This window comes from Pyricularia pennisetigena (genome assembly GCF_004337985.1).
Source record: "Pyricularia pennisetigena strain Br36 chromosome 7 map unlocalized Pyricularia_pennisetigena_Br36_Scf_7, whole genome shotgun sequence".
NCBI lineage: Eukaryota > Fungi > Ascomycota > Sordariomycetes > Magnaporthales > Pyriculariaceae > Pyricularia > Pyricularia pennisetigena.
In genome coordinates this window covers 791,227-808,818 of record NW_021940919.1, presented here as the reverse complement: position 1 = coordinate 808,818, position 17,592 = coordinate 791,227, and the positions used below count along the sequence as shown (strand labels likewise).

Here is a 17,592-nt window from a genome sequence, read left to right as displayed (position 1 = left end):
CCCCCCCACCCCCGCGTTGTGGCCCGTGTTGTGGATCTTGCGAATTGATACGCCGGGGGAGTCGAGCGGGATGACGAGGAGCGAGATTTCGGACCGGGATGGGGACCGCGAGGTTGTGGTGTTGGTGTTGGTGTTGGTGTTGGTGTTGGTGGTGGTGTTGCTGCTGCTGCTGCTGCTCTTGGTGCGCACCGCCGTCGTCATGTGCGTGGCCCAAGGCGCACCCGTGACCCACTTCTTCAGCCCGTTGACGACGTACTCGGATCCGTCCGGGGTGCGGACCGCCGAGGTGCGAATGGCGCCGACGTCAGAGCCGGCAGTGGGCTCCGTGACGGCGAGGCAGAAGCTGGTCTGCCAGGAAAAGAGGCCCGGCAGCCAGCGGCGCTTCTGGCCATCGGAGCCCGAGTAGATGACGGGCGGGGCACCGACGTTGGACGCGCCGGCCAGCGCGATGGCGACGCCGCTGGGCAGCCGCGCCATCTCGTCCATGAGGATCAGCTCGTGGAAGGCGTCGAGCTGCTCGTGCGGAACCCCCGCCACCGCGCGCTGCTCTGGCGGCCGGTACTCCAGCGGCACGTCCAGGAAGGCGAGCCCGGACCCTGCGAACCGCTCTCGGACCTGCCGCGGCGCCTCCCCCGCCGCTTCCCACTCGAGCGCGTGCGGGAGCAGGTGCGTGTCGACGTACTCGCGCACGTATTTCTGGAACCTTCGGTGCGACTCATTGTAGTATGGGCTTTCGAGACCATGTAGCCATGCTGGCTCGGCCCACCTAAAGTTTTTTTTTTTTTTTTTTTTTTTTTGTTTTTTTTGTTTTTTTTTCTTTTAGTACACAGCCTCATGACTGAATCATGCTTCCGAAACACATGTCTCTCTCTAGCTTTGTGGAGCAGGGCATCTCACGGCAGTCTTTCTTCCATGTTTGACGATGTGACGGCGTCCGTCCTCGCGCTGTTCTTTTCCTGAAGGGCCATCTTTTTGTTTTTACTGGTACCTGAGTTGGTGGGTACTCAGTTGTGAGAAATAAATGGTGCGAGCTGCTTTATCTGATTACTATTGGCTTTTTTTTTCTTTTTACCCTTTAACTATAAAAGAAAGGGGTTGCGTGAATTTATGGGCGTTTTATATACGAGGTCACCATATTTCACGTACCCCTCCTACCTGATCTCTCTAACTAATCAAGCATGTCCAACTCAAGTTTGTGAGCCATGTTGTTCTAACCCAAGTGCGTTAGCCATCTTCCTCCAACAGGCATAAATAGTCCTATTTCGTTGCAGCTGATTTTGGTCCAATCTTGCGTAAAAACTCTAATGACTGAGTCCAAAGTCCAAAGGCGGAGCACAAATTCAACCTTGACGTAAGGTATATTGTTCGTGACATTGAGGTAAAAAATAAAATGAATAAAATAGAAAAAAAAACATCATTATCTACAAGAATTCTTTAATCGCAATATCCTGTTCCCATGTATTCCTATTGGCTCCCTTCCCTTTGTATCGACTATGTTGTGGTGCTAGTAGCCTTGAACACGAAGCATGCTGCACTTGGCAATGCTTGCGATATCGGGAGAGTAGCAGGCCTTGACCCTGGCCGCACCGTTGAGTAGCTTGTTCTTGTTGGCGTTGAGCTGCATCGCCGCGCCCGAGTTTGCGCCGACAATCTCAACCAGGTTGGCCGTGAGTCCCTATTGTGGAGAAACGAACGAAGGGGTTCAGTCAACAGCGCCCACAATTTGTTTTGCTTGCGTCCCCATTCCAGGAATGCCACAACAGAAAAAAGAAAAAAAAAAGAAAAAAAAACTTACAGTAATGACAGCCGAGATGGCGCCCATCGAGTTGACAATCGACGTGCCCTGGGCGGTGCCGTAGCCGACACCCGACTGGGCGTTGGCGACGGTCTTGAGCAGGAGCAGGTGGCTCTGGGCGCAGTCGCCATAGGCGCCGGCGATGTTGGAGCGGTCGTCGTCGGCGTACTGGCCGGCGACGGCGGGCGTGCCCGCGATGCCGTTGACGAAGCCGCCGCCCAGCTGCGCGGCCTGGGCGAACCCGTCCGCGCACTGCTGCAGGTTGGCCTGGTTGGCGCTGGTCAGCACCGAGAGCGGGTTCGGGCTGAGCGCGCTGGCCGCCGGCTGCAGCTGCTTGGCCATGTCGCGGAACATGTTGAGCCCGCCCACGATCTGGTCCACCGACATGGCGGCCTGCGCTCCCGAGAAGAGCGCCAGGCTGGCCGTGAGGGATGCGAGGAAGGAGGTGCTGAACTGCATTTTTGAGAAAAAAAAAAAAATAGTAAGTAATCGAAGATTTGGTGGCAGATGCGAACGAGAGGCTAGGTTGGGCGATTGTTTGCTGCTTGAACCTGTAAGGTAATGACTGTGTGTTGATGATGTCTCAAAGGAAAAAAAAAGAATCAAGAAGCAAAAGGCATTCCTAGCCTGGATATTTATATTGTGCTTCTTATAGTGTCATGGCCATGCCGACTGTAAGGATTTAGACCATGTGTACTTCCCCCCTTTTGGAAATAGGGGCGCAATCCTCCCACATCAACAAAAAAAAACCCCACATCTTTACTACTTGGTGCGTTTACCTATCGGTCCGCCGTTGTACTTTCGCGCTGCCGGTAAATTGCAATTGAACAAGCGCCCCAAGCCACGGGAGCATCGAGGCCAACAATCCCTTAAAACTATTCGGTTCTAGATTGTAGGCTGGCTAGAGAATTTCATGCTAGTTGGCGTGTGGACCTGCGTCAACAGGACGTTGATGTCCGTTAGTGCAGGGGCACTAGAGTCTAGCTTGTGTGGCTTTTATCGTGACCATCTCGGCCCTGCCCAGGAGGGAAAAGGGGTGCAAGGTACTATTTGTCAACGACTCTATCAAGTCGGACCAGACATACCGAAAGCGCCTATTTTTCGGCACGCAAAAGTCGACTGCGCTAAATGTGGCTGCTAAAAGGGGAACCGCGTAAATGCTATCTGTTTTTTTGGCTACTAGTTATTCAATTAGCTCGAGCGGAGGGAGGTAAGTCTGCCGATTGGAAATATTTCGTGGAGTAAAATAGCAAGCAAGGCCAGCCAGTATCACAAAAAGTTGATAAATAAAAACGATGGGATTCCTAGGGCAAAATGAACAAACTGACAAACCAGTCAAGTTTGTCTGGGTTTATCCGCCAAAAATTATAATCATCTCTCTGTCCGGGAATTGAACCCGGGTCTCAAGCGTGACAAGCTTGCATACTGACCACTATACTAACAAAGATAAGATTGGTGACAAGAGTGGGATTTGAACCCACGCCTCTTTCGAGACCAGAATACGCCGAATCTGGGGATTCGGAAGTTGTGGAGTACTTGAGGTGTACTGGCTCAACTTGAGTCTGGCGCCTTAGACCGCTCGGCCATCTTGCCGCTTCCTATTGGTGATGTAACGTCGCACTGTGAGATATTACAAAGGCACCATTGGGCTGGCACAGCACAAGCAAAAACATGACTTTTATTCTATCCACGTTATCCCTCGCACCGATTTTCTATATAGTCTATAACATTTTACCTCAGACTAGTCTACCCTTTTCCCCACGCTGAATGATAATTACGCATGATTTCACATTTTCGGTTCTTTTGTTCCACCACCCAGCAATCACGGTTTCTTCGGCTTACCTTCAGTAAACCCGCCGCTCGGAGCGCCATGGTGCGTTCCCACGGCGAGAAAACGGTATTTGCCATCTTTCACCGCGAAAAAACAGCGATGCGGGCCCGGCCCCGTCGTGCGCGGCCGGTCGTACGGACCTATCTTGACATCAGGCCCCTGGAGTGGGTGATGCAGGATAATTTCGCCGGGGAGCAGCTTGTTGGCCAAGAAGCTTGGGATCGGCTGCTTGTTGCCGTTGATCTCTGTCGGGTATCGATTTCGTCCCGCGCCAATGCGCATTTGCTGGTGGTTTGCGTATCGTGGGTTTAGGTTGTTGATTTTGGCACCCTGCTGGAGACAGGTCTGAATGCTGGTGAGGGACAAGGTCACTATTGTGCGAGCGATATGACGTTAGGACTGGGTGGTTTCTGCCAAACAAAAAAGACGAAATTTGGGACTTGAATGAGCTCACCTGTTCCTTTTCCTGTTTTGTCTTGTACTTCATAGTCCGAGGTAGGGTTATCGATGATGGATACAGCCTTTGTTGGTAGTTTGAACGGTAGAGATTGATGTTGAAACCTCACATTTGTCTTTTTGGTAGGAACCACATGCTGCTTTCGGCCGTTGGACTTTTTGCCTATGGTGGCAGTAGTCGTAGTAGTAGTAGTAGTAGTAGTAGTAGCAGTAGATGGTTTCTGCGGATAGAGCTAAAAGTCAGCAAAATGAGCAACAACACGGTTTTGTCACGTAAATCGATAGTGATTACCCTTACCTTGGTCACATTTTGACCTTTATGTCCTTTCTTAGTTGCTGGGTTTCCCTTTTTGCTGGTATTTCCTTTCTTTTGGGAAACCTGAGCGGTGGTTGCAAAGTTGGCCTTGTTGTTGGGCTTGTTTTTGATTATCCCCAGCGGCTGAGCTGTAGTTTGCTGAATGCCATTCGTGCTTTTCAATGGCGTCAACCTAGACAAAGTCGTCTTGCGGTTCGGCTTTTGTTTGAGAAGGCGGGTACCTTTGGAACCTCCTGTGCCGGGCACTGGAGTGGACCAGACGACATCCTGGAACCACAGCGTAGACGCCAAGAGGAAGAAAAGGAAATGAGTCTTCATGATGAAAAGGTATATGGCATGAGGAAGTATGGTATCTTGTTCTAGTAACTAGTAAACAAGGACGAGGCTTTGGCAGGGATACTTTGACTCTTTTAACAATAAAACCTGCAACAGCATCTCATCTGAATACCTGGACCCCAATCGACCTTTTATGAAAAAATGGCTAGGATACTCTTACATTCAAAAGGCTGGAGGGCTGACTCCTCTTTTACCCATCAACTCAAGAGTTTACTCACCCATATCTGCTTTCAAGTGCTCGATTACCAGCTATTCTTGATGCAACAGAATAGCCCCCAGACTTACTTACTTCCACTTGAGGCTGTATTCAATACCCAGCCTTCCAATAGCCCCCCCTCCCTGCTAAAGCTCTTTCCTAGAATGCAACAGTACTTGCATGTGCATACTGCGGCACCTCAAGCAGCCGGGTTCCGTCCGGTCGGTACAGCTTACTGTCCGGGGGGGCCATGATATGCAGTCAAATGGAGTGGTTGGTGGCGCAGGGTTGAGATAAGGGTGCGGTCGGCCCACATAACATCATACGTTTATAGACAACCGCAGTGTGCCCAAACTACCAACAAGGTCAGAGCCAAGAAGTCCACGGCTCACACACATGTGTCGTTTTGCACGACCAACGTATCCCCAAGAATTGGCGGGGGTGGCTGCACGGTGGCAGAGCGACTGCAAGCAGAAAAAAATAAAACCAACGAGACAGACTAATCAGCCTGCATGTCGGTTTCTTTTTTTTTTTTTTTGTCCCGACGTCTTACTAACTTATGTTACTATCAAACTAAATAATATTGCGTCTACTCAGTACGGCAAGGTTGCAACCTTTGCGGCAAGCAACAAGCTACAAGCCGTCTTGGGTTGCTACTTTATTTCCTCACCCTTCAAGAAACCTCAGCCCCTCCGCTCGCACAACCACGCCGTATGTTGAAGCTTTTTTTTACTGTCGAACCGCCCGAAACGACGGACTCAATAGCAAGCCAGCGAAGGAAAATCAAGACTTGGATAGATAAGAAGAACAATGTAGACGCATCAAAAAACATAAAAGCCATATTGGGAGCGTGGAAAATCGAAAAGCTCCTCAACGACCTACAATTAATAAGAAACGAGAGTCCGGGCCATGTTCGCGGACGAACAAGCGGGAGCGGTTTTGGGCCTGGATATCCGTTGCTGAGATTGCTGTGGCTCTGCCAAACAGCCCACCGCGACTCATGGAGCTCCTAAACGCCATGTACCGCCTGGATTGGGTCCTGAAGCCGCGCAGCGAAGGAAGGGGAAAAAGGCATTTTGACGTTGAATGGTCGGATGAACGGCTATTCTGCACACTAAAGAGCAAACAAACTCTTTTTTCATCTCCAGCCGGCACGCTATTTTCGGATTCATGTTCTTAGCAGGAGGGCTGGATGCATGCGACCGCGGGCGTTTACCCCTGAGTGGGCAACATATATAGACTTGCCGAGCACCTAGAAATGGAGCATTTCGGTGAGTTCTTGTGTTGCAGTTTGCCAGTGTGCTGGAGGATTGGATTGTGAACGACACTGAACGGGATTTGGGTGCAATAGAGGATGACAAGGATGATGATGGTCGAGGAGGGGAACACGGAAAGGAACAAAGGTCGAGTCCAGGCGAACCTCGCAGCCGTCCACGACGGGCCAAGACGCTGCGTGAGGGGTTTTTGGTGGGGAAACCGGACGGCAGGTTTGCCTATCAACAGGGAAGAAACATGGCAGCAAGGGTCCAACTAAGTGTATGATTGGCCATGTGTGACATGTCCATCTCTTCTTAATCTATGCAACCTGCAGGTTAAGGTCGCAGCCAGTGCGACACAATACTGATAGAATGCCGATAGAGATCTGTTGGTCTCGGCTCATTTGCAAGGCCCGAGCGGGCTGTTTTGCGAGATAAATCATAAAATCTGCCATGTGTTCCGACTCATAACGGACGGTTCACTTATCCGAGCTGAAATTCTTTTCGTGTAATCTTGTTTAAGTAGGCCCTTGCAACTTCAAGCCAAATGACGGAGACGTTGTCGCCAAAACAAAAGGCAGACCTCTCTGGCGGCAGCCAGGATGTACAGCAGCAGCGGACGGGAAGCGCTGACCATGCCGACCGGGTCCTCATCAACGCCTCGGGTCACGTTCAAGAGCTGCCCAGAAACTTTAGCTTGATATCACTCGCAGGAGTCGGGGTGACTGTGGGAAATGTTTGGGTGAGCTGTTGATCCTCTTTGCCAAAATACCACCACCCTTCCTGCTATTAACAAAAAGAAAATCAAATCAAAAATCTGCTAACCCCCTCCATCGCCAGCCTGCAATCGGTGGATCGATCCTGACTGCCATCTTCAACGGCGGGCCACCCGGGGTGATATACGAATTCATCACCGTCTCGGTCTTCTACTGGTGCGTCGCGGCGTCCATCGCCGAACTGGCCAGCGCCATCCCCACTGCCGCAGGCGTCTACCACTGGGCGACGGTGACGCCGGGGAGCGCGCGGTGGGGCCGGCCGATAGGGTACTTTGCCGGGTGGTGGAACTACCTGGCCTGGGTGGCGGGGGCGGCGAGCATGGCGTCCATCTTTGGCAACACCATCGTGCAGATGTACGCGCTGAACCACGCCGACTTTGCCCCGCAGCCCTGGCACGTCTTCGTGGTCTACATGGTGGCGACGTGGGCCGCCTGCGCCGCCGTCTGCCTCGCGAACCGCGTCATGCCGCACCTCAACAACCTGGGCATCTTGTTCATCGTCGTCGGCTTCCTCGTCACCGTGACCGTCGTGACGGCCATGCCGGGCCGCGACGGGCGGGCCCCGCACGCCTCGTCGGCCTTCGTCTGGACGTCCTGGCGCGCCGACCTCGGGTACCCGGACGGCTTCGTGTTCGTGGCCGGAATGCTCAACGGCGCCTTCTCCGTCGGGGCCGTCGACGTGGTGACGCACCTCTCCGAGGAGATCCCGCGGGCCTCGCGCAACGTGCCGCTGGCCGTCCTGATGCAGGTCGGCATCGGCTTTGCCACGGGGCTCGCCTACCTCGTGGCCGTCATGTACGCCATCAACGACTACGACGCGCTCCTGACCGCGCCTTACCCCATCGCCGCCATCTACCGCCAGGCCACGGGGTCCGCCGCCGCCGCCACGGGCCTGCTGGCCCTCGTGCTGGCCTGCATCTCGCTCAACGTCGTGGGCCTGCACATCACCGCCGGCCGCACCCTGTGGGCGCTCGCGCGCGACGGCGCCGCGCCCCTGCCGCGCCTCCTGGGCCGCGTCGACCCGCGCCTCGACGTGCCCGCCAACGCGACCCTGGCGTCCGCCGTGCTCGTCACCCTCCTGGGCGTGCTGTACGTCGGCAGCACCACCGCCTTCAACGCCTTCGTCGGCTGCTTCGTCCTCATGTCCAGCAGCTCGTACCTGGCCGCCATCCTGCCGAACCTGCTGACCGGGAGGCGGAACATTCAGTACGGCGTCTTCAGGCTGAAAGGGTGGCTGGGCTTCGCCCTCAACGGCGTGGCGTGCGCCTACATGGTGGTCTGGTTTGTGATCTACTGCTTCCCCTTCTCGCTGCCTGTCGACGCCAAGAACATGAACTATGCCAGTGTCATATGGGGCGGCACGACGACGCTGGCGGGGCTCTGGTGGGCCTTTGGAGCGAGGCATGGCTATCAGGGTCCCAAGACGACGGGAGGTGTCACGGTTGACGTTTTGGAGGCGGATCTAGCCCATGTCGACCTTGTTGCTGGGCAGCATAGATAGGTCGATGTTGCTGCAGGATAAGTAGCTTAGTGACCTGTGAGCCATATTGCTCGGGTAGAGAAATGGTCGAATCATAAATGTGGTCATCCATTATGTCACATATCTACAGCGGGGTTTTAACTTGTTATATATGCATTCAGCATGCATTGGGGGTTATTTTATTTTCCATGTTCCTGATCATTGATCAGTGATCAACAACCCGTGCGCCTCTGAAGCTCAAGTTCCTTTCCTTTTTCTATCCAACCACGTCTTTCATTACTGTGTCCAATTCTGTCAGTTGGTTGTTTCACCAATCGCCTGTCTCTCCATTTACCAGACCGAAAGAAAGACATGACCCCTACGATACCACCTGGGGCCATCGAATAATTGCAATTACGTGTGCTATGAGCAAGAATCTGGATACCAGGTATTTGCTTTGGCTTTCAGATGCTCCAAATGCAGTTCCCATTTGGAAAAGGAACCTTTTCTCTTGGATAAAAATTACATCAATCATGCAACCTCTCATTACCAGCCGGGGCCGAACCCGAGTACCTGGGTAAACACGCGACACAACCCTTCCTTGGAATCCGCTCCTTCGTCTTTTAAAATAATAGAGGCAGGAGTATATCTGTGCCTCTCGATGAATTGATACTATTTTTCCACAAGAATACACAAAAAGTACAAAGTTGAAATTGCACAAAAATGACAACGAACCCCCAACCAATCTATCATTGGTTGCTATTCGCGCGAACAAGCTGACAACGCCTAACCATGAACACATTTTCCAGGATAAAAGAAACAAAAAGAAAAAAAAAACACTTCGTTGCGGCCCTTGAATCAGCCTAAGGAAGTAGAATTAGTCCGAGAAGCACAACACCTAGAACTCCACCAACATGCGAGGCCAAACCGCATGATGATGCTGACCATTGCTGCTTGAAACGTCGAGAGGAAGCCCATAGATGAGTCGAGGCGCCTCGAGTAGGAGACGCGAACAAAAGTTCAGGGCCAAGTTGATCCTTACGGACATGCTCCTCCCGGGACGTTGCTAGTGGCCCTGATTCCAGAGGCGTTGCTGCAGGGGACTAGACGAGCGCCCGCTACCTACGCAGGTGGAGATTTCTGCGCTGTCCTACGCCTCGGTGAAGGGGGAGGCGTCGGGTTCCCTGGCGGGATCGGGGCCAGCGGGCCAGGACGGGGGCCATGTGGTGGAGGAGTCGGTGGCTTGGTTGGTTTTGGGCGCATTGTCGGGGTCCCTAACCCATGTCCAGCCGGGGCTCTGCAGAGTAGGCGGGGATGCTGCATTGTTGATGACCCTTTCAACAACCGCTCTTCGGCGATGCGATGGGCGTTTTAGTGTTTCCGAATCGTCGAGTCTTGCTGTTGTTGATGTTGACAGTGATCGGCAGCGCTCAAGGTTACTGTTGAGTCTCGTCTGGTTATGTCGACGAAACTCGGGTCCGTCACTATGATCAGAGCTCTTGATACAGCTTGGTGACAACAAGAGGCTGCTCATGAAACAGCAACAGGTCTAAGAACTCAGAAATGATGACCAAGAAATTGATATGGGTTTGGATGCGAGTTGCGTCCGGCAGACTGCAGGCTGCTGCAGTATGAATGGAAACAAATACTTTGTGATAACTATTGCTGACTTGATGCTCTCTGTCACTGACAATGCTGCACCACGAGGAGAACGTTGAGCTATATATGAAAATCTCTTTGAGCACCATAAAGATGGCATCGCCGTTGTGGCGCCAGCACCTCCAAAAAAAAAAGAACAAAAAAGACAAAAGCGACAAAAAGGAATGTTGAATCTTGGCAAATCGAAGCATCCAGGTGATACGAACCGCCTTGGATGTGGTGAACACTGCTCATGGTGATCCCAAGGCCCCCATTACATTTGTTAAGTTAAGGGTGAGGCGTGAATNNGTCATCCGGGACGAGTATAGGAGGAATAGGAGAACATCGAGTATACACCACTTGGTGCAGGGATCATTTCAACAAGACGCATGTCTTCAGGCTATGGCAAGGAAGCAAGGCAGACGTGCGTCAAAATTAGTAGAGAGAGGCCTCGTATCCCGAGCCGCAATGCCCAATGACACCAAGCAACATGATAATGTTTGACCCGAGAAAGTCAAAATCTTGAAATAGCTGCAATTATTTGTGTACAACATCGGGAAACACCGAGTACCAAAGACTCTAATTTGCTCGACATAAAGTAGTGGAGAAGGTGTTCGTATATCTAGCTGTGAGCAGGCATTCCTGCGCCCACCCACATGAAAATAACGTTTCCATATGTCAGCCCGATGAACAATGAGGATGTTGTGGGTAGCTTGTGGTTCGTAGTGGAATAGAAAACGCAAGGTACTTTTTCTCGTAGTTGGACGGCGGGCTGGGCACAGGTGTGTGCTTACTCTACCAGACTAATGAGGTGTGTACCAATATACTCGCAGGGTTGTAGTGGGACAAGGCTGATTGTCGAGTAGCGACCAGAGGACAAGAATGAGCGATCCGCATCACGATAAAACGCTCCCTTGAGGGGCCATCTCGGTCTCGGCCAAAGGCGGAAGTACTTCCGGTGTGAATAAAGTGAGACAAAAGAACCGGAGAAACACACGAATCGGCACATGGCCGACAGAGGACCAATGGCAGTAACGGTTCGTGACCTTATCTGAGATGACCTGCGGAAAGCTTGTACCACCAGGGGATTCTCTTCATGTATGCCTTGCCAAAACAGCAAAATCCGAAGGTCATCGAGGCCCAGAGGCAGCGATAATGTCCGAACAAGTCGCGTTCGAAAAAAACCACAGCAAACTGAAAGGCTCATTTAGGGCGAGCCCTGCGATCTTTGTGGCTGTGTTGTCCATGGATATTAGGGAAAAACAGCCCGGCCAAGAGTAAACACCAGCTCGAGCAATTGAATTGCTCGATGCGCCCCCTTTGATCTTTGTCCTGTGGGGTCAATACGACTGTGTGGCACAGCTTTGGCCTGTTGTCCTAAGCTGGCACTTCTCAGTGACGTCGTCTTAGCAAGGTCTAGCTTGAATAAATGAGTATCATAGCGAATAAGTGATTTTGAAAAGTTACCCAACCCGACAACAAATCACGATCACAAAAGGGTCGTCGTTGGTATACAAGAGCGTTACAAAAAAACAGATCCGGTGTGTCGAGGTACGCGCGCAAGTCGTCGATTGACAGGCCGGTCGTTAGCGAGACTGCAACAGTTAGATTTTAGTGCTACTTCGATCATGTGCGGAGCCGCCCAAGACATGTGGCCTAAAACAGCGGCTGAGGCTAATGTAAGGTAGGTCAATGTGCGGGGTGGGGCGCTGGCAATCACCGTGACGGCTGACCTGAACCGGACCTAGAGATCGAAAGAAACATAAAAAAAAAAAAAAAAAAAAAAGAAAAGAAAAAAAAAAGTCAGCCTGGTGATGCGGCTCAGTCTTGGGCTCTTTGTGGAGCGGCTCTGCTTGAGCAAAGTAGGGTGTAGCGAGGCGTGGCTATGTCATGAATGCTAAAATCCTACGAGCCAGATTCGAGATCTAGACCGGATCCAGTCTAAGTGAAGGCTGGATGTCGTGTCCGTGCATTGAGTGGCTGCTTGTTCATCCTGTAACTGGCACGGCGCCTTGATAGGGTATCCGTCTGTCGAATTCGTAGCCGCTCGAGAATTTAGGTACTGTACGTGGCTTGAAGTTGTGGCCCGCAGGGATGAAGCTGCCGCCCCCATATTCCCGCCTCTCGCAACTCTCAGCCCTACCACGCAAAACGGCTTGCCCCACACTACAGGAACCAGCCAGAACCCAGCATGCATACAAACCATTGCTGTCTGCCTCATGTCTGGCGCAGCGAATTGACTTTGTCCTTGCTTTGAATCATCACATGGTGGGATACAGTTTCCGGAAATTGCATTCGGACTTGAATTTTGAATTTGATAAAAACCGGTGATTTTCCGCTAAGCAGCTTGGGTTGAGGACTGTCTCCGCAAGCATATTCAGAGGGGTGCGTTCCTTCTCATTCACCCAATCTGCCCGACCTCGAGCCTGTAGCATAAGCGCTGCCATCCATTAGATTTTTTATCTTACACTGGTGCTTTTGATTGGATACAAGAAATGCCAGTTACTTCAGTGCTGATGGGAAGGAAGAAGGCTGTTTGACTAACTTTAGCCCATGAAGGTCCCGCTGTCGCATCTGATGAAGACTCTGACCCTGTGTTAGGGTTTCGATTCTTTCCCTTCATCCTAAGCAGGTACCTGTCAGTGTGCAGGTTTAGGACACAGGCTGCCTGGGGCACCTGCATGATTGGGGCCAACCTCAGTAAGTCTCACCAAACAGGACCCATCGATTCCAGTCGTAACACCCCATCATCTTAGCGGTAGCTGCGACCACCACGGCCGCGGCTCTGCGACCGCGACCTGCTCCGCCTGCCACCATAACTGCTATAGCTATCGCGGCTGGGGCTTCGCCGCCTTCCATAATCATCGCCACCCGTATCCCTCCTACCACCTCCACCTCCGCGCCTCCTCGACCTAGAATCAGACCTGTTGGAGTATGGTGATCCAGGCGACCGGCTCCTGTAGCCGCCCGCCCGTCCCGCATCAGGCGATTTGCTCCTAGAAGAGGGCCTGTATACATCGTTGTTGCGACCTCCACGAGGGCCGGCTGGTGGCCCGCCGCCTCCTCGTCCCCTGGATCCTCTGAAGCCACTAGAGCCACCTGCGGCAGCGGCAGACGCGAGTCCACCCACGCGAGCGGCTTGTGCTATGTGTCGCGGGTCGATGTGCGGGTTGCCGCGGCGAGCCCCCGGTGGCTCGGGGGAGAACTTGCGGCGCGGCAGGACGATGGATACGTTGACGGTGGCTCCGTCGATCTGGCCCTCGTGCATGTGGGCGATGGCCGACTCGGCGTCGGGCTCCTGTACGTATAAGATGTAGGCTGTTCCGCGGTTCGTGCCCTCTGTTGACATTGGTATTGCCTGGTTGTTAGCTTTGAAGAGGAATGAAAGGGCTGAAGTGTCCCTGGGCAACTATTCAAACTCACGTCTGTTTATGGGTAAATCAAGATCGCGAATCTCGCCGTACTGTCCGAATATGTCTCGCAAGTGATCCTCAGTGACATTCTTGGTGAGCCTCTCAATAACAATCTGCGCAGCGTTCTCGTCAGTATGCCACACCCCTACGACGACAGTGCAACGTCAACCACGCGGACACGCTGAGATTTAACTTCGCCTCACCTTGGTACTGCGTGGCGCCGGGCTAGCCGACACACTCCTTGTGCGACTTCTCATCCTGACATCTCGGCCACGGCTGTGACTGCGACCGGGGGACGGACTTCGGGTACGGGTGCGGCTTCGTGTCCGGCTTCGACTTCTGCTCCGGCTGCGGCTGTCGGCGCCTCGTGATCGGCCATTGCGGCGTGGCGATGGCGAGCGCGAGTGTGAAGGCGTTCGCGATCGACCGCGGGAGGGCGAGCGGCGGTTTCTATTTGCCCGCGAGCCTCGATCTGAGACTGGCGATCGAGATCTCGACGCCATGTTGGTCTGGTTGGGAGCCTAAGGAGGGAGAATAGAAATTGTCGAACGATGTATGTGTAAAAAGGCAAGTCGGATGAGGGGTTCGACGTTAATCGTTTGGATTAAGTCGCATCAATCGTACGGAGGGCTAGTTGTTGTGCATCAAGCAGTTGGAAGGGTGCCACATTGGCTGGCTTTAGTTGAAGCAACAAACCATTGATGGCGCTGTGGAATTGCACGCGCGCCCGACACTAAGAAAAAATTCCTGACGCGATCTCGACCTTCAATGCGCATCAGTCACGTGCAGAAGCTTGCTTGGAGTCAAGAACAAACTATGGTCCGTGCGCGCCGTTGACAGACCCACTCCTTCCCAAATCTCCGCAGCAAAACAAGCTTGGGCAAAAATGTTTCCACAGTAAGTGAGCAACGGCGTATTTATCGAAAATAGCGACGCTTCCTTTCCTCTCATTATCCTTCAACAAACCTAACCAGATCAAGGTAATAATCTGTTGAAGTCATACCCTTTTACTGCTTGGAGAATGCAGCAATGTTACTTGCCTGCATTTCCGCCTATTTGTGTTTCGCAAAACATCACCAATAACCATTCGCCGAAATTTTGTACGAATCTCGTTCGTTAACGGCCAAAATGGGCTTGACAGTATGTATCATCAGTGATCATGTTTGGGTCAGCTGCCTATGATGGACTGTCATCTCAGCCCAGATGAAACCACCTTATCATTCATAACGCATTGATTCCCAAGCCCTGTATGTTTGGAGAATATCTATTCTTTTCTTTTTTGACCAACTTTTTTTTTGATCATTTCAAACCCCTTCAGACGACGTTATCACCAGCATAAGGGTAGGTCCCTACTTAATCCATCCAGCCAACAAAACCAGACACAACTAGGATGTCTAGCACAATCGCCAAACAGCCACATGCTGACATGGCTGCATCAATCGACATTGATTTAGGGTGGTCAGCCAGTTCACACAACCTCTCCTTAAATTCACAGCGTGGCTCAGCTCTTACAATGATGTAACTAGTCTGGCTACCTATCATCAATATCGACCATAAGCCCTCCCGTCAATCGTGCAAGCAGCCCTTGCATCAGCGCTATTTATTTATTCTGTTCCCCCCGAAGAATTGACGCAACCAATCCCAAGACCCTGCATACCATCTCTGGCGTCCTGTTGGTCCCTTGGACCCTGAAGAGTTCTCGTAGTGCGTCACTGGCATTAGGTGCACCAGCCCATTGGTTCGCTACAACTGGAAAAGCAAGGATCGATGCTGATCCCCTCCAAAACTCCCTTTGCCTTCCGCTTTACGAAGCAGAAAACTGACGTCACAAAATCCTTTCGCGTTCAAGATCAAAGTAGAGTACATGGTTTAATGCTACGAGTAAAATAATGACGAATTTGGTGTAACCAAATGTAGAAAGATCGTCGGCAATCCGAAGCGAATGATAGCAGACACCAAGCTTTCCAAGAAACAAGTTGAAATAGGGGACCTCGCCCGGAAAATCGGCAACTTGGGTTTTTCTCCATACTCACCAGAACTTATCATTAGCAAACACAAGCATTCCAAAACCAAACTTGGCAAGCCCACAACTGCTTGGCTCAGCTCAGTAGCTTATCTTAACATATATCCTTGAGCACAACAAACCCTCCCAATAAAAAAATCTCCACAAAAAATGCCTCTCTTCTCCCGCCACGAGCCACCCAAGGAGGAGGTCGTCGTCCAAGAGCCCGTCCGCCAAGAACGTCGGGGCCTCTTTGGCCGCAAGCGCTCCGTTTCCCCCGTGCCGACCGCGCGGCGGACATCAGCCCCGGCCCCAGCCCCGATGGCAGCGCACAACACCAGCCCCACGGGCCGCGACGGGGGCGGTTTCTTCAACCGGCACCGGCGATCCGTCGACGCCAACAGCGTCAGCAGCATGAGCACGGCCTCGACGTCGGCCAGTCCCCCGCGCCGCCGCTCCACCCTCCTGTCCCGTCGCCACCACGACACCACGGACCCGAGCATCCTAGCCGCGCGCGAGCGCATCATGGGCGCCGAGGAGGCAGAGCGCCAGGCCGACCGCGCCCTCGACATCGCCAGGCGTGAGGTCCGCGACGCCAGGGACCACATCGTCGCCCTCGAGAGGGAGGCTAAGGAGCAGGCCAGGCTGGCAAAGATCAAGGAGCAGGGCGCACGTGAGGTTTCGAAGCGCGGAAAGGCGCTGGGTCGTCATGGTATTTGAGAGCCACGAGGCTGCAGTTGCACACCGTTCACTATGTGTCCATCTCAACGATGTTCTGTTTTTGTTTGTTTTGTATTTTACTGTGATATTAGATTCTGCATGTTATTTAGCGAATCAAGCGATTGAGACTACACAGACTGGACTTATGCGTCTTATGTAGCCATTACTCTGTAGTAAGTTAGTGATCATCCTGCCCATGTTGAACCAAGTCTTCACAACGAAGGCTGTAACGGAATTTTTCATGGGTGCAAGTCTCTAAACCACATCCATAACATTACCTTGGGCTGGTGGGTGAGAACTCGGCAATAGGGTTGGATTCATCTCCTGTAGCCGTTGATGCTTTTCGGTCTCAGGTCAGGCTACTGGATCGACCTTATTTCCGCGGGCTGTGCTCCCCCTCAACCAAACCACTATTGGCAAATGTGCAATCCTAACCTGTAGTTGGCGGCTCCCGTCTCTGCCAAAGATGTTTTACTGGACAACCCACCTTTTGCCGGCCCGTAATCCAAATCAATCCCCCGGCGCTAAGCAGGACCATCTCTGAGTTCGTATGTCTTTGTCAAGCTTGGCGTCCAGCGTCTTATTTCACTTCCGTATCGTTATGGCATCTTGTTGGTTGACAGCACTTGGTAATAGCTGGCAAAAAACCGTATAAAGATACAAAATGGATTGACAAGGGGTTTTTCTTGCAGTCGCAGACCCCCGATTTCTTCCAGCAACGCTGCTAAACACTCCATCGCCATGTTCTCGACGACTCTTTTGCCTTTATTTGCTGTTTTTTGATGGAAAACCTCGAGTTGTGAGAACCAAGCTGCGATTGAGAATTTGCTGGGCTTGCGAAAAGATGTCGTTAGACCGGAATGCACGGGTGGTTCTCGCCAGTCTCGGTTTTCTGTTCTCAGAGGCATGGGTAAGGAGATCGCTGACAGCGTACTTAGGTAAGGCATTCCAAAACCCGAAAACAGGTTTAACCCAGCCCGGCCCACCAGCCCATGGGCTCTTGGCGGGGGCCCGTAATAGCCCACAGGTTTTTTTTAGCGGGCTAAAGGGGCCCGCGGGCTGGCGGGCTCAGCCCGAATTGGGTAACCCGCGGGTTTTATTTTATAATAAATATCTAAAAAAAATTGAAAAAATAAAAAAAACAGTTTTTTTAATTATAAAATTAAATTTAACAAGTTTATTTTATATTTTTTACTCCAATCATAGAAGAAAAAAAAAAAAAAAAATTTAATTAATAAAATTATTAAATTAAATCCAACAAATTTTTATTTTTCCGGGTTTTTCACGGGGGCCCGCGGGTTGCCAAGAAAACCCGCGTTCAGTTTTGGGCCGGGCCGGGCCCCCCCACAAAACATTCAACCCACCCACGGGTCGCCCGCCCCACCGATTTGGGCTGAC

At 52.1% G+C, this 17,592-nt stretch overlaps 6 protein-coding genes across 6 annotated transcripts in view; 2 read left to right on the top strand and 4 right to left on the bottom strand.

Moving 5' to 3' along the window:
- PpBr36_09864 (uncharacterized protein) overlaps positions 1-2,254 on the bottom strand; it is a gene marked incomplete at both ends in the record, with an annotated part of 3,581 nt that extends 1,327 nt beyond the window's left edge. Inside the window, 3 exons of the mRNA XM_029896983.1 lie at positions 10-766; positions 1,536-1,675; positions 1,796-2,254. Of these exons, the coding sequence (XP_029745373.1) occupies positions 10-766; positions 1,536-1,675; positions 1,796-2,254 (1,356 nt within the window). The remainder of the gene's footprint in view (positions 1-9; positions 767-1,535; positions 1,676-1,795) is intronic.
- A 944-nt stretch (positions 2,255-3,198) lies between these two features.
- PpBr36_09863 (uncharacterized protein) lies at positions 3,199-4,716 on the bottom strand (the record flags this gene model as incomplete). Its single annotated transcript, XM_029896982.1, has 4 exons — positions 3,199-3,389; positions 3,638-3,997; positions 4,081-4,303; positions 4,381-4,716. The coding sequence occupies 4 exons, from the start codon at positions 4,714-4,716 to the stop codon at positions 3,199-3,201; spliced, it is 1,110 nt and encodes a 369-aa protein (XP_029745374.1).
- Positions 4,717-6,733: 2,017 nt separating this feature from the next.
- Positions 6,734-8,463, top strand: PpBr36_09862 (uncharacterized protein; the record flags this gene model as incomplete). The annotated part of the gene is made up of 2 exons (XM_029896981.1): positions 6,734-6,928; positions 7,027-8,463. 2 exons carry the CDS (start codon positions 6,734-6,736, stop codon positions 8,461-8,463), a joined length of 1,632 nt encoding a protein of 543 aa, XP_029745375.1.
- Positions 8,464-9,571: 1,108 nt separating this feature from the next.
- Positions 9,572-9,955, bottom strand: PpBr36_09861 (uncharacterized protein; the record flags this gene model as incomplete). Its single annotated transcript, XM_029896980.1, has 1 exon — positions 9,572-9,955. The coding sequence occupies one exon, from the start codon at positions 9,953-9,955 to the stop codon at positions 9,572-9,574; it is 384 nt and encodes a 127-aa protein (XP_029745376.1).
- A 2,856-nt stretch (positions 9,956-12,811) lies between these two features.
- On the bottom strand, positions 12,812-16,082 carry PpBr36_09860 (uncharacterized protein; the record flags this gene model as incomplete). Its single annotated transcript, XM_029896979.1, has 4 exons — positions 12,812-13,398; positions 13,483-13,585; positions 13,676-13,993; positions 15,618-16,082. 4 exons carry the CDS (start codon positions 16,080-16,082, stop codon positions 12,812-12,814), a joined length of 1,473 nt encoding a protein of 490 aa, XP_029745388.1.
- PpBr36_09859 (uncharacterized protein) lies at positions 15,646-16,194 on the top strand (the record flags this gene model as incomplete). The annotated part of the gene is made up of 1 exon (XM_029896978.1): positions 15,646-16,194. One exon carries the CDS (start codon positions 15,646-15,648, stop codon positions 16,192-16,194), a length of 549 nt encoding a protein of 182 aa, XP_029745115.1.
- Positions 16,195-17,592: the final 1,398 nt, after the last annotated feature.